Source organism: Phacochoerus africanus, chromosome 16 (assembly GCF_016906955.1).
Source record: "Phacochoerus africanus isolate WHEZ1 chromosome 16, ROS_Pafr_v1, whole genome shotgun sequence".
NCBI lineage: Eukaryota > Metazoa > Chordata > Mammalia > Artiodactyla > Suidae > Phacochoerus > Phacochoerus africanus.
The window spans coordinates 10,602,440-10,616,874 of NC_062559.1; the positions used below are offsets into that span (position 1 = coordinate 10,602,440).

Genomic DNA, 14,435 nt, shown 5'->3' on the forward strand with positions numbered 1-14,435 from the left:
TCATGAAAAAAGTCAGGGGAGAGCGCCAAAAGTCTGCTTATAGAGGACAGCCTGCGCGGAAGGGGGCTGGGTATGGTACAAAGCTGGCCTTTCTGGAGTCTCTGATTTTACTGGGTTTCCATACATGAGGATCAATGGACCTATGTGGTGTAGAAATAATAACAATAGCTCCAGGTTTGTTTTATTTTATTTGTATTTATTTATTTATTTTTTTGTCTTTTTCTGCTATTTCCTGGGCTGCTCCCCCGGCATATGGAGGTTCCCAGGCTAGGGGTCTAATTGGAGCTGTAGCTGCCAGCCTACACCAAAGCCACAGCCACGCCACATCGTTAACCCACTGAGCAAGGGCAGGGATCGAACCTGCAACCTCATGGTTCCTAGTCGGATTTGTTAACCACTGCGCCACGACGGGAACTCTGTTTGTTTTTTTTAAACTCCATGAATTTTATTATAGTTGTACAACAATCATCACAATCTAATTTTACAGTGTTTCCGTCCTAAACCCCCAGCCCATCCCTCCGCCAACAACCTGTCTCCTTGAGTAACCATAAGTTTTTCAACATCTGTGACTCTGTTTCTGTTTTGCCAAGAAGTTCATTGTGTGTCTCACTGTCTGACTAACTTAGTGTGATAATTTCTAGGTCCATCCATGTTGCTGCCAATGCCATTATTTTTCATTCCTTTTCATGGCTGAGTAAGAGTCCATTGTGTATATGTACCACATCTTCTTCCGTGGACACTGAGGTTGCTTCCACGGCTTGGCTATTGTATATGGTGCTGCAGTGATCACTGGGGTACGTGTTTCTTTTCGAGTCATGGTTTTCTCTGGGTAGATGCCCAGGACTGGAATTGCTGGATCAAATGGTAATTCTAATTTTACTCTTTTGAGGAATCTCCATACTGTTTTCCATAGTGGTTGCACCAATTTACATTCCCACTAACAGTGTAAGAGGGTTCCCTTTTCTCCACACCCTCTCCAATGTTTATTGTGTGTGAATTTCTTGATGATGGCCATTCTGGCTGGTGTAAGGTGGTACCTCATCGTGGTTTTGACTTGCATGTCTCTAATAATGAGTGATGTTGAACATCTTTTCATGTGTTTTTTGGCATCTGTATGTCTTCTTTGGAGACTTATCTAAACGATCTTCTGCCCATTTTTTGATGGGGTTGTCTAGTTTTTTTGGTACGGAGATTCAGAAGATGTTTATATATTTTGGAGATTAAACCCTTGTCAGTCACTTCATTTGCAACTATTTTCTCCCATTCTGTGTTTTGTCTTTTCGTTTTCTTTAGAGTTTCCTTCGCTGTGCAGAAACTTTTAAGTTTAATTAGATCCCTTTTTTTTTTTCTGTCTTTTTGCCATTTCTTGGGCCGCTCCCGCGGCATATGAAAGTTCCCTGGCTAGGGGTCGAATCAGAGCTGCAGCCACCGGCCTACGCCAGAGCCACAGCAACTTGGGATCCGAGCCGAGTCTGCAATCTACACCACAGCTCACGGCAACGCCGGATCCTTAACCCACTGAGCAAGGCCAGGGATCGAACCCGCAACCTCATGGTTCCTAGTCGGATTCGTTAACCACTGCGACACAACAGGAACTCCCAGATCCCATTTTTTATTTTTGTTTTTATTGTCATTACTCTAGGAGGTGGATCTGAGAAGATATTGCTGTGGTTTATGTCAGAGAATGTTTAGCCTGTGTTTTTCTCTAAGAGTTTTGAGTATCCAGTCTTGTATTTAGGTCTTTAATCCCTTTTGAGTTTATTTTTGTGTGTGATGTTAGGGAGTGTTCAAATTTCATTCTTTTCCATGTGGCTGTCCAGTTTTCCCAGCACCACTTCTTGAAGGGGCTGTCTTTTCTCCATTGTATATTCTTGCCTCCTTTGTCATAGATTAGTTGACCACAGGGGTGTAGGTTTAATTCTGGGCCTTCTATCCTGTTCCACTCATCCATATTTCTGTTTTTGTGCCAGTGCCATAATGTGTTTGTTGTTGTTGTTGTTGTTGCATTTTAGGGCCACACCCACAGCATATGGAAGTTCCTAGGCTAGGGGTTGAATTGGAACTGTAGTGGTTGGCCTATACCACAGCCATAGCAACACGGGATCTGAGCCGCATCTGTGACCAGCATCACATTTCATGGCAGCATTGGATACCCAACCCACCAAGCGAGGCCAGGGATTGAACCCGCATCCTCATGGATACTAGTTGGATTTGTTCCCTCTGTACCACGATGGGAACTCCCATACTGTTTTGATGATTGAAGCTTTGTAGCACAGTCTGAAGTCAGGGAGCCTGATTGCTCCAGTTCCATTTTTCTTTCTCAGTTGACTTTGGCTATTCTGGGTCTTTTGTGCTTCCAAACAAATTTTAAAATATTTTGTTCTAGTTCTATGAAAAATGCCATTGGTAATTGTATAAGGATTGCATTGAATCTGTAGATTGCCTTTGGTAATACAGTCGTTTTGACAATATTCGTTCTTCAAATCCAAAAGCGTGGTACATCTTTCCACCTGTTTGTGCCATCTTTGATTTCTTTCATCAGCATCTTATAGTTTTCAGAGTACGGGTCTTTTGTCTTTTTAGGTAGATTTGTTCCTAGGTATTTTTTCTTTTTGATGTCATGGTAAATGGGACCGTTTCCCTAATTTCTCTTCCTGATCTTTCATCATTAGAATATAGAAATGCAGTCAATTTCTGTGTGTTAATTTTGTATCTTGCAACTTTACCAATTCACTGATGAACTCTAAGGGCTTTCTGGTATCGTCTTTAGGACGCTACAGTGATAGTTTTACTTCTTCCCTTCCAATTTGGACTCCTTTTATTTCTCTTTCTTCTCTGATTGCCATGGCTAGGACTTCCAAAGCTGTGTCAAATGCTAGTGGCGAAAGTGGACATCTTTGTCTTGTTCCTGATCTTAGTGGGAATTGTTTCCGCTTTTCACCATTGAGAATGATGGTAGCTGTGGGTTTGCCATATATGAACTTTATTATGTTGAGGTTCCCTCTATGCCAACTTTCTGGAGGTTTTTTTTTTTAATCAGAAATGGGTGTTGGATTTCATCAAAAGCTTTTTCTGTAACTATTGAGAGGATCATATGGCTTTTATTCTATAGTTTGTTAATGTGGTGTATCACACTGATTGATTTGCAGATATTGAAAAATCCTTGCATCCCTGGGATAAATCCCACTTGATCATGGTGTGCAATCCTTCTAATGTATTGCTGGATTCAGTATTTTGTTGAGGATTTTTGCATGTATGTTCATCAGTGATATTGGCTCATAATTTTCATTTTTTGTGGTATCTTTGGTTTTTCTATCAGGGTGATGGTGGCCTTACCGAATGAGTTTGGGAGTGTTCCTTCCTCCGCAATTTTTTGGAATAGTTTCAGAAGGATAGGTGTTGCTTGTCACTAAATGTTTGATAGAATTCACCTGTGAAGCCATCTAGTCCTGGAGCTCTGTTTGTTGGAAGTTTTTTAATCGCAGTTTCAATTTCAGTACTTGTAATTGGTCCATGTTTTCTATTTCATATTGATTTAGTCTTGGATGATTGTATTTTCTAAGAATTTGTCCATTTCTTCTAGGTTGTCCATTTTATTGGCTTATATAGTTGCTTGCAGTAGTCTCTTATGATCCTTTGTTTTTCTGTGATGTTCATTGTAACTTTTCTGTTTTCATTTCTCATTTTATTGATTTGAGTCCTCGTTGCTTTTTCTTGATGTGTCTGGCTAAGGGTTTATCAATTTTGTTGATCTTTTCAAAGAACCAGCTGTTGGTTTCATTGATTTTTTTCTATAGTTTTCTTCATTTCTGTTTCATTGGATTCTGCTGTGATCTTTATGATTTCTTCTTCTAACCTTGGGTTTTGTCTGTTCTTCTCTCTCTAGTTGCTTTAGGTGTAAAGTTAGGTTGTTTCTTTGAGCTTTTTCTTGTTTCCTGAGGTAGGCTTGTATTGCTATAAACTTCCCTCTTAGAACTGCTTTTGCTGCATCCCATAGGTTTGGGGTTGTTGTGTCTTCGTTGTCATTTGCTTCTAGATATTTTTAAATTTCCTCTTTGATTTTTTTTTCAGTGATCCATTGGTTGTTTAGTAGCATGTTGCTCAGTCTCCACAAGCTTGTGTCTTTCACATTTTTTTTTTTCGTGCTATTTTTAGGGCCCCACCTGTGGCATATGGAAGTTTCCAGGCTAGGGGTCATATCAGAGCTGTAGCCGCTGGCCTATGCCACAGCCACAGCAACACCAGATCCAAGCCACATCTCTGATCTACACCACAGCTCATGGCAATCCTGGATCCTTAACTCCCTAAGTGAAGCCAGGGATCGAATTCAAAACCTTATGGTTACTAGTTGGATTTGTTTCTGCTGAGCCAGTACAGGAACTCCTGCATTTTTTTTTCTTGTTGTTGAAGTCGTATAACATCGTGGTCAGAAAAGATGCTTGATATGATTTCAATTTTCTTAAATTTATCAAGGCTTGATTTGTAGCCCAGGATGTGATCTATCCTAGATGTTCCATGTGCACTTGAGAAAAAAGTGTATTTTGCTGCTTTTGGATGGAGTGTTCTGTAAATATGTATTAAGTCCATCTGGTCTAAGGCATCATTTAAGACCTGTGTTTCCTTATTGATTTTCTGTCTGGATGATCGGTGATCGGTCCAGTGCTGTAAGTGGGGTATTAAAGTCCCCCACTATTATTGTGTTATTGCCAATTTCTCCTTTTAAGGTTGTTAGCAGTTGCCTTATATATTGAGGTGATTCTATGTTGGGTGCATAGGTATTTACAATTTTTATATCTTGTTCTAGGTTTTGTTATTTATTTATTTATTTGTCTTTTTGCCTTTTCTTTTTTTTTGTCTTTTTGCTATTTCTTTGGGCCGCTTCCACAGCATATGGAGGTTCCCAGGCTAGGGGTCGAATCGGAGCTGTAGCCACCGGCCTACGCCAGAGCCTCAGCAACGCGGGATCCGAGCCGTGTCTGCAACCTACACCACAGCTCACGGCAACGCCGGATCGTTAACCCACTGAGCAAAGGCAGAGACCGAACCCGCAACCTCATGGTTCCTAGTCGGATTCGTTAACCACTGCGCCACGACGGGAACTCCTCTTTTTGCCTTTTCTAGGGCCGCTTCCCACGGCATATGGAGGTTCCCAGGCTAGGAGTCTAATCAGAGCTGTAGCCACTGGCCTACACCAGAGCCACAGCAACGCAGGATCCAAGCCTCATCTGCGACCTACACCATAGCTCTCAGCAACGCTGGATCCTTTACCCACTGAGCAAGGCCAAGAATGGAACCCGCAATCTCATGGTTCCTAGTCAGATTCATTAACCACTGAGCCACGACAGGAACTCCCTGTTCTAGGTTTTTTGAGTGCTTCCTGAATGTTAAGCAATTCGCATACCTTGGCTCATTAATAACCCGTGAGTGAGGGATGGCTGTCCCCATTTTACAGGTGAGGCAGGGGTGCCCCTCATGGCTTAGAGGAAACAAATCTGACCAGTATCCATGAGGAAAAAGGTTGATCCCTGATCTTGCTTAGAGGGTTAAGGGTCAGTGTTGCCATGAGCTGTGGTGTAGGGTGCAGACACAGCTCAGATCTGGTGTTGCTGTGCCTGTGGTATAGGCCAGCAGCTGTAGCTCCAATTTGACCCTTAGCCTGGGAACCTTCATATGCCACAGGTGCAGCCCTAAAAAGACAAAAAAGAAAAAAAATACAGGTGAGGCAGCTGAGGCTTGGATATATTAAATAACTTACCCAAGGTCACATAGTAAGTGGCAAATTTATTTTTTATTTTTACAGCGGCACCCACACCATGTGGAAATTCCTGGGCCAGGTTCAGTTGAATTGAAGCTGCAGCTGCAGGCATACTCTACAGCCACAGAAACAACATATCTGAGCCCACGCCCCCAACTTGTGGCAACACCAGATCCATAACCCACTGAATGAGGCCAGGGATTGAACCCACATCCTCATGGAGACTATGTCAGGTCCTTAACCTGCTGAGCAACAATGGGAACTCTGTAAATGGAAAATTTAAATTTAGGTCTGCCTATGAAGGCTGTCTTTCATAAATTGCCTGTTTATTATTTTGCTGATTTTTCTATCAAGGAATTTGTCTTTTCTTGTTAATTCATAAGATGTCTTTAATGATACAAATTACTTTTTTGGTCGCATTTTTAAAAGTATTCTTCCCCTTCCTCCCCATTTACTTTTTTTGGGCTTTAGATATTAATTTTAATTGCTTTGGAATAACAATATAATTCCAAATGCTTAAAAAATACCCATTATAACTGCTATCATGGCAAAATTAGCATGTTTGCATCTGTTTAGCTATACACAAAGAATTTTTTTTTTTTTTGTCTGCACCTGAAGCAGGTGGAAGTTCCTGCACCAGGGATTCAACCTCTGCCATAGCAGCAACCCCAGCAGCCACAGCAACAACACCACATCCTCAACCCATTGCACCACAAAGGAACGCCTCACAAAGAATTTTTTAAAACAAAATAGCTGGGAGTTCCCCTATTGGGACAGCAGAAATGAATCCAACTAGGAACCATTAGGTTGTGCCTTCGATCCCTAGCCTCAATCAGTGGGTTAAGGATCCAGCATTGCCGTGAGCTGCGTTGTAGCTTGCAGACGTGGCTTGGATCTGGTGTGGCTGCAGCTGTGGCATAGGCTGGCAGCTACAGGCTCCAATTAGACCTCTAGCCTAGGAACCTCCATATGCTGTGGGTGCAGCCTTAAAAAGACAAAAAGACAAAAAAAAAGTGGGAGTTCCCATCGTGGTACAGTTGTTAGCGAATCCGACTAGCAACCGTGAGGTTGCAGGTTCGATCCCTGCCCTTGATCAGTGGGTTAAGGATCCGGCGTTACCGTGAGCTGTGGTGTGGTTCACCACACCACAGGCATGGCTCGGATCCCATGTTGCTGTGGCTCTGGCGTAGGCCGGCAGCTGTAGCTCCAATTCGACCCCTAGCCTGGGAACCTCCATATGCCGCAGGAGCAGCCCAAGAAATGGCAAGAAGACAAAAAAAAAAAAAAAAAAAGTGGAATCCTCAAAGAAAATCTTACAAGAGAGCTTCAGTTAAAAGTTGAGTTTTCTGGGGGTTCCTGTTGTGGCTTAGCAGGTTAAAGAATCTGACATTGTGAGAATGTGTGTTCGATCCCTGGCCTCCCTCAGAGGGTTAAGGATCCTAAATTGCCACAAGGTGTGGCATAGGTCACAGATGTGGCTTGGATCTGGTGTTTCTGTGTCCGTGGTGTAGGCTGCAGCTCCAACTTGATCCCTGGCCCGGGAACGTCCATATGCTGCAGGTGCGGCCATTAAAAAAAATTAGCGTTTTCAGGAGTTCCCGTCGTGGCGCAGTGGTTAACGAATCCGACTAGGAACCATGAGGTTGCGGGTTCGGTCCCTGCCCTTGCTCAGTGGGTTAAGGATCCGGCGTTGCCGTGAGCTGTGGTGTAGGTTGCAGACGCGGCTAGGATCCCTTGTTGCTGAGGCTCTGGCGTAGGCCGGTGGCTACAGCTCCGATTCAACCCCTAGCCTGGGAACCTCCATATGCCACGGAAGCGGCCCAAAGAAATAGCAAAAAGACAAAAAAAAAATAGCGTTTTCTAATCTAGCACAATGATTCTATCATAGACATTTTCTAAGTTGCCAGAAAATGGTTGGGAAGAAGGGAGGATGGTGGGAAAATAGAGGGTAGCTCATGACCGTGGTCCCATTTTTAACGCTAAGGTATTTCAGGGTCGAGCAGGGAAAAAAGTCAGAAGGCTGGAGGCAAGAGCTGGAGCTGTTGGTTCAGAGGGCAGGGGCAGCCCGCAAGGCAGCAGAGTCTTGCACCCGGAGGTGGCACTGGCGTCCGTGTTAGGACTCAACAGGCTTCATCTCAGCGTCCATCACTTTTCTTATCTCAAGTTTTGAAGCCAGGTTTGGTATGTCATGAGCTGAATAGATTCCAACCATTTTGCCCAGATGGAATCCAGCAGCCCCTGGAGCTGGTTCTTGGCAGGAAGGAAGAGGAGCATGAGGCAGCTATGAGGCAGACTAGGCAGGGTCTAGTCCTTCCTGTGTCCAAGAGAAAGCGCCGTGCAACATCTGTTTACCTTTTTTCTTTCTTTTTTTTTTGTCTTTTATCTTTTTAGGGCTGCATTTGCGGCATATGGAGGTTCCCAGGCTAGGGGTGCAATCAGAGCTACAGTTGCCGGCCTACACCACAGTCACAGCTACACCAGATCCAAGCTGCGTCTGTGACCTACAGCATAGCTCACAGCAATGTTGGATCCTTAACCCACTGAGCAAGGCCAGGGATCAAACCCCCAACCTCATGGTTACTAGTCGGCTTTGTTTCCACTGTGCCAATATGGGAACTCCCTGTTACCTTTTTTCTTTTTGTCCACACCCATGGGTATGTGGAATTTTCCAGGCCAGGGATCAAACCTGCTGCACAGCACTGACAGTGCTGGTTCCTTAACTGCTAGGTTACCAGGGAACTCCTCTCTTTACCGTTAGTGTTTATGAAATTTTTTGACATATCGAAATTTAACGCTTTTATGTTGTTAAACTTATTGAATCCCTTTCTTTCTTTTTGTCTTTTTAGGGCCACACCCACGGCAAATGGAGGTTCCAGGCTAGGGGTCCAATTGGAGCTGTAGCTGCCAGCCTACACCACAGCCACAACAATGCAGGATCCAAGCCACAGCTGTGACCTACACCACAGCTCATGGCAACGCCGGATCCTTGACCCACTGAGCGAGGCCAGGGCTTGAACCCATGTCCTCATGGGTGCCAGTCAGATTCGTTAACTGCTGAGCCACAATGGGAACTCCTGAATCTTTCTTTATGGCTTCTGCCCAAGTATCCTGGGTTCAGCCTCATCTTGTTGTATTAAACTACTTCACTGTTCTGTGAGCTGCACTTCAGGCTTCTGTGAGTGATGCGTTGGCTGCACTTATGACAAGAGCCCGGCTTTGGTCTCATCATCTGGGACCAGAGGTGTGTGTCATGTGGCTCAAATCATGGCCACTTGGACACCAGGGATCATGGACAAGCACAGCGGATGAGGCAGGAATGGCCCCTCACATCTTTTATGTGAAAATGCCTCATGATCCCTTTTTACCACTATCTTAAAGATACAGTACATACTGTAGACCCCATATACATACAAAAACCAGTGCGGGACGCATTGTGATCTTGTGATTTATAATAAGAGTCACATATTTGGGCTTCGTCTCTGCCTCAGACCCAGAGCTCCTAAAACCCTTGGAATTTCCTAAAAGTTGACAATGATAAAAAAAAAGTGACTTCCGTTTTGTTCCTGAAGTGACTTTTGGAAAACCCCTAGGTAACCTAGGCATGGAAGCTGGTTTCCAGAAGAACCCGTCATGTGATTGGAAGGTTGGCACTTTCAGTTCCACCCTTGCCTCCTGGGAGGCAAGAGGGGCTAGAAATTTGTGTGTGTGTGTGTGTGTGTGTGTGTGTGTGTGTGTGTGTGTGTGTCTTTTTGCCTTTTCTAGGGCCACTCCCACGGTACATGGAGGTTCCCAAGCTAAGGGTCAAATCAGAGCTGCAGCCGATGGCCTACACCACAGCTCATGGCAACGCTGGATCCTTAACCCACTGAGCAAGGCCAGGGATCGAACCCACAACCTCATGGTTCCTAGTCAGATTCGTTAACCACTGAACTCCGAGGGGCTAGAAACTGAGTTCACTTACCGGTGGCCAGTGATTTAATCAGCCATGCCCATGTAAAGAAGCCTCCATAAAAATCCAGAAGGATGGCTTCAGAGAGCTTTGGGGTTGGTGACATGTGGGGATTTGGGGAGAGTGGCGCCCAGAAGGTGCGTGGATGCTCCAAGCCCTTTCCCACTTACCCTCCCCAGCCCTCTCTCCCATCCAGCTGCTGCGAGTTATATCCGTTTGTAACAATCTAGTGAGTAACATGTTTCTCTGAGGTCTGCGAGTCTTTCTAGGAAATTAATTGAACCCAAGGGAGAGTTTGCGCTAGGTCAGATGCACAGGTGACAACCTGGACATGTGATCTGCAACCTGTAGGCTCTGACATTGTCTCTAAGTCTGTCTCCTCGAAGTCATTGTCGGAATTGTGTTAAACTCGGGGGACACCTGGTCATTGTCCACTGAGAATTGGAAAATGGCATATGGGGTGTTGGAAAGCACATACATTGGAAATAGGAAGATTTGTTGGGGGTTCCCTGGTGGCTCAGTGTAACAAGCCTGACTAGTGTCCATCAAGACGAGGGTTTGATCCCTGGCCTTGCTCCCTGGTTTAAGGATCGGGGGTTGCTGTGAGCTGCAATGTAGGTTGCAGACATAGTTCGGATCTGGCGTTGCTTTGGTGTAGGCTGGTGGCTACAGCTCCAATTCGACTCATAGCATGGGAACGTCTATATGCTGTGGGTGCAGCCCTAAAAAGACAGACCAAAAAAAAAAAAAAAAGGAAAAGGAAATTTGTTATGCTGATACATTTGAAAACTTACATGAAATGGACACATTTCTAGAATAAATGTGACTTGTCAAAATTGATTCAAGAAGAAAGAGAAAGTTAGAATCAGTTTTCTTAAAAATAAAGGCATTAAAATAGAAATGTAAAAAACTCATGAAACAATATCAGTGAAGTCTTCTGCGAGATAATATGAAGCTCAAATGGTCTTATTGCTCTGCTCTAACAAATCTTGAAGAAGTAGGTCTAGGGTCTATTTTCTTTTTTCTTTTTTAAAATAACTTACTGATCACTTAGTATGTGGTGAAACACCGTACAGGCACCATGTCATTCAATCACTGTATAAGGTAGAAGGGATTTATCGCATCACAACCTGTGTGAAAAGACTAACCCCGAAGGGCGCTACGGTTAAGACCTCATGGATTCTTCGGATAGACTTGAGTCTGATTCCTGATTTTGCCCATTAAAACCTCTCTGTAGCACTGACTCAGGTTGGAGCCTACAGGGCAACTGGGAAATATTTCTCAACATATAAAACACAGTATTTTGTTTCTTTCTTTTCTTTTTTTTTTTTTTTTTGGCTATGCGAGCTACATAATGGAAGTTCCCAGGCCAGGCATCAAACCAGTGCCACAGCAGTGACTTAAGCTGCTACAGTGACAACACTGGATCCTTAACCTACTCTGCCAAAACACAGTATTTTGTGACATGGCTATCAAATTTCTTTTTCTTTTCACTTTTCCCCCCGTGTTTCCCCTCTCTCTCTCTTTTTGGCATTACTGGAGGATTTGACTTAATGATGTCGTATTAGTTTCAGGTGTACAGCAAAGTGAATCAATTATTAGGACCTGTTTTCTTTGATCTCTGGTACATTCTGGAAACAGAATCACACTGTTTAATGAAAGTAGTTTATATTTTTTAAGATCTGATGGTACAAGCCTCTGTGCCCATTACTCTTTTTCACATTTTTTTCTTTTAACCGATTCTCATTTGTTTCCTTTTTCAGATAAGCTTTAGAATCATTTAAATTCCTAAAACTGTTTTACAGGAATTCTTTGGAGGAGGTAGGATTGGCACTAAAATTATGAGTTCATTTTAGAAAACGGGCATCACAGTTATAGGTAGGATACCATTTTTTGCCTTATTGATTGAAATATCATTGATGCACAGTATTATGTTAGTTTCACGTGTACAACATATAAACACATTACGAAGTGATCATCGCAGTGAGTCGAACATCTGTCTTTGTATACAGTTATTACAGTATTTCTAACCATATTCCTGATACTGTGTGTTATAGCCCCATGACTTGTTTGTTTGTTTGTTTTTTAGGGCTGCACTTGCGGCACATGGACGTTCCCAGGCTAAGGGGTCAAATCAGAGCTGCAGCTGCTGGCCTATGCTACAGCCACAGCAATGTGGGATCTGAGCCCCGTCTATGACCTACACCACAGCTCATGGCAACACCAGATCCCGGACCCACTGAGTGAGGCCAGGGATTGAACCCATGTCCTCATGGATACTAGTCAGATTCGTTTCCACTGCACAGCAATGGGAACTCCCCCATGACTTGTTTTCTAAAGAAAGCTTGTACCTCTTAATTTCCTTCACCCATTCCACCCGTCCCTCCCCCTTCTCCCCTCTGGCAACCACCCATAGTTCTCGGATACCATCTTGTTTTAAACCAGGTCGTTTGTGTCCAGTAGAATTGCCCACATTTTAGGTTCAGATAATTGTGTGACTCTAATGTCATTTGCCACATTCCTCTGTACCCTGAATGGACTGTAAATTGATAGTTAGGTCTGAGCCGTGATTGGATTTAGGCTTGATTTTCGTGGCAATAAGTTTTTTGTATAATGTGGTTTACTGTTAGAATGAGGAACAGTCCCTGCTTGGACCAAGGGGTTTCCATCCATGGGGACTTTCACGCTGAAACCAGGGAAGTTGTATTTCCTTCTTCTTCTTTTTTTTTTTTTTTGGCCATTTCTTGGGCCGTTCCTGTGGCATAGGAAGGTTTCTAGGCTAGAGGTCCATTCGGAGCTGTAGCCGTTGACCTACACCACAGCCACAGCAACGCGGGATCCGAGCCGCATCTGCACCCTACACCACAGCTCACGGCAACACCTAGTCCTTAACTCACTGAGCAAGGCCAGGGATTGAACCAGCAACCTCATGGTTCCCAGTTGGATTCATCTTTAGTGCGCCATGACGGGAACTCCATGTCTGCTCATTTTTTATGTGTGTGAGGTCCAGATTGACTAGTGGTTTCGGGACTGACCGCCCGCTCCATCATTATAAAGTTCCCCATCGGGAGGGTCTTGGTTTGCCTGGGACAGACCCGATTTACATTAGTTGTCCCAATGCCAGTGTTGAAGGTGCTCCCCAGAAAATGCCCTGGTCTGGATGATGAACCACGTGTTCATGCGGTCTGTTCAAGTTGGTTTTTCAATGGAGCCTGCCATTGGGATGTAGGTGCATGTCATATACTGAAGGAAGGATCCTTGAGGAAAATCTGTAAGGTTAGAAAAAAAGGGAAGGAAGCGCTCCAGGCAAGGTGAAGGGGAGATGTGGGTGGAGGAACTGCTACATACAAAGCCATCTTTCACCCAGTGATTTTAACAGCTCTTGAGGGTCAGAAGATGTTTAGAGAAGCTGTCCTTTCTTGCCTTAAGAGATACAGTGAAAATGAATGTTGCAAGTGTTGCCTCCTTTCTGTACCAGGTCTGTTTGCTCTACAACAAAGGCGAAGCCCTGTATGGTTACTGCAACCTCAAGGATAAATGCAACAAGTTTCATGTGTGCAAGTTGTTTGTCAGGGGAGAGTGCAGGCTGCAGAAATGCAAGCGATCCCATCAGCTCATTCACTCTGCAGCCCTGAAGATGCTGCAGGACCAAGGACTGAATATTTCAAGTGTTGTTAATTTTCAGATAATTTCTACCTACAAGCACGTGAAGCTGCACAAGATGCTTGAAAATAAAGGTGAGACTCGCGGAGACAGACAAAGTACTGTCAGTAATGTAGTTCTGACCTGAAAGTGAGTCTGGGTAGAAAGCGCTTAGTGGGTTAATTGCTGCTCTGTTATTCGGGACGCTTCATCAGTCAACATTCTGTGATCTGGAACTGTGATTCTAACCAAAGGCGGGGAAGGATGGTGTTTATTTTCAGCGCTGCCAGCTAATGGCTTCTGCCCAAGTGTTTGAACAGTGTAGCTTCTTCATAAGTCGGGGTCAGAAAGTAGGAAGTAGAGTCTTAACAGTCTCTTGTTAGGAAAAAAGAGGCGGGACTTGGGCTAGTTACTAGAAAGGTATGGATATTGGAAGGATGGCTTCCTTTTATTAAAGTGAGTTCTTTTTCCTTTTAAATTTTTAACCACATTACAGAAGAATTTGGAAAATAGAGAGTAGAAATAAAAATCACATATGATTCCACTCACTCTAATCCACAGTAATTGTTACCATTTAATTATAGGCTTTTCAGTCCTGTTACTAGAAAATACCAGCAGTCTAAGTCTGCTTTAGTTTAATATCTTTCATTTTCACATTATACAACTTCCTAAATATCTTCCCACATGACTGCATAGTCTTTCTTTTTTCTTTTTCTTTTTGTCTTCTTTAGGGCTCTACCCGTGGCTTATGGAGGTTCCCAAGCTAGGGGGCGAACCAGAGCTATAGCTGCAGGCCACAGCCACATGGGATCTGAGCTGCATCTGCAACCTACACCACAGCTCAGGGCAGCGCCGGATCCTTAACCCACTGAGCAAGGCCAGGGATCGAACCCGCATCCTCATGGTTCCTAGTGGGGTTCACTAACCGCTGAGACATGATGGGAACTCCTAGTCTTCCTTTTTTAAGGTATACAAAGTATGGTTTAATCTTCTTTTACTTATAATGCATTTAGAGTACTGATGCCATTAGATTTGCTTGTAGCTGAAAATCAGTTTCAGTGGGTGGGGAGCCTTGGAAAATGGAAAAAC

General features: G+C 43.9%; 1 protein-coding gene across 2 annotated transcripts in view; it reads left to right on the forward strand.

Annotated features, from left to right (window-relative positions):
* The window catches only part of ZC3HAV1L (zinc finger CCCH-type containing, antiviral 1 like), a 32,400-nt gene that overhangs the window by 1,800 nt on the left and 16,165 nt on the right, over positions 1–14,435 (forward strand). For both annotated transcript variants that reach the window (XM_047763639.1, XM_047763640.1), the window contains exon 3: positions 13,183–13,441. In XM_047763639.1, the coding sequence (XP_047619595.1) occupies positions 13,183–13,441 (259 nt within the window). The remainder of the gene's footprint in view (positions 1–13,182; positions 13,442–14,435) is intronic.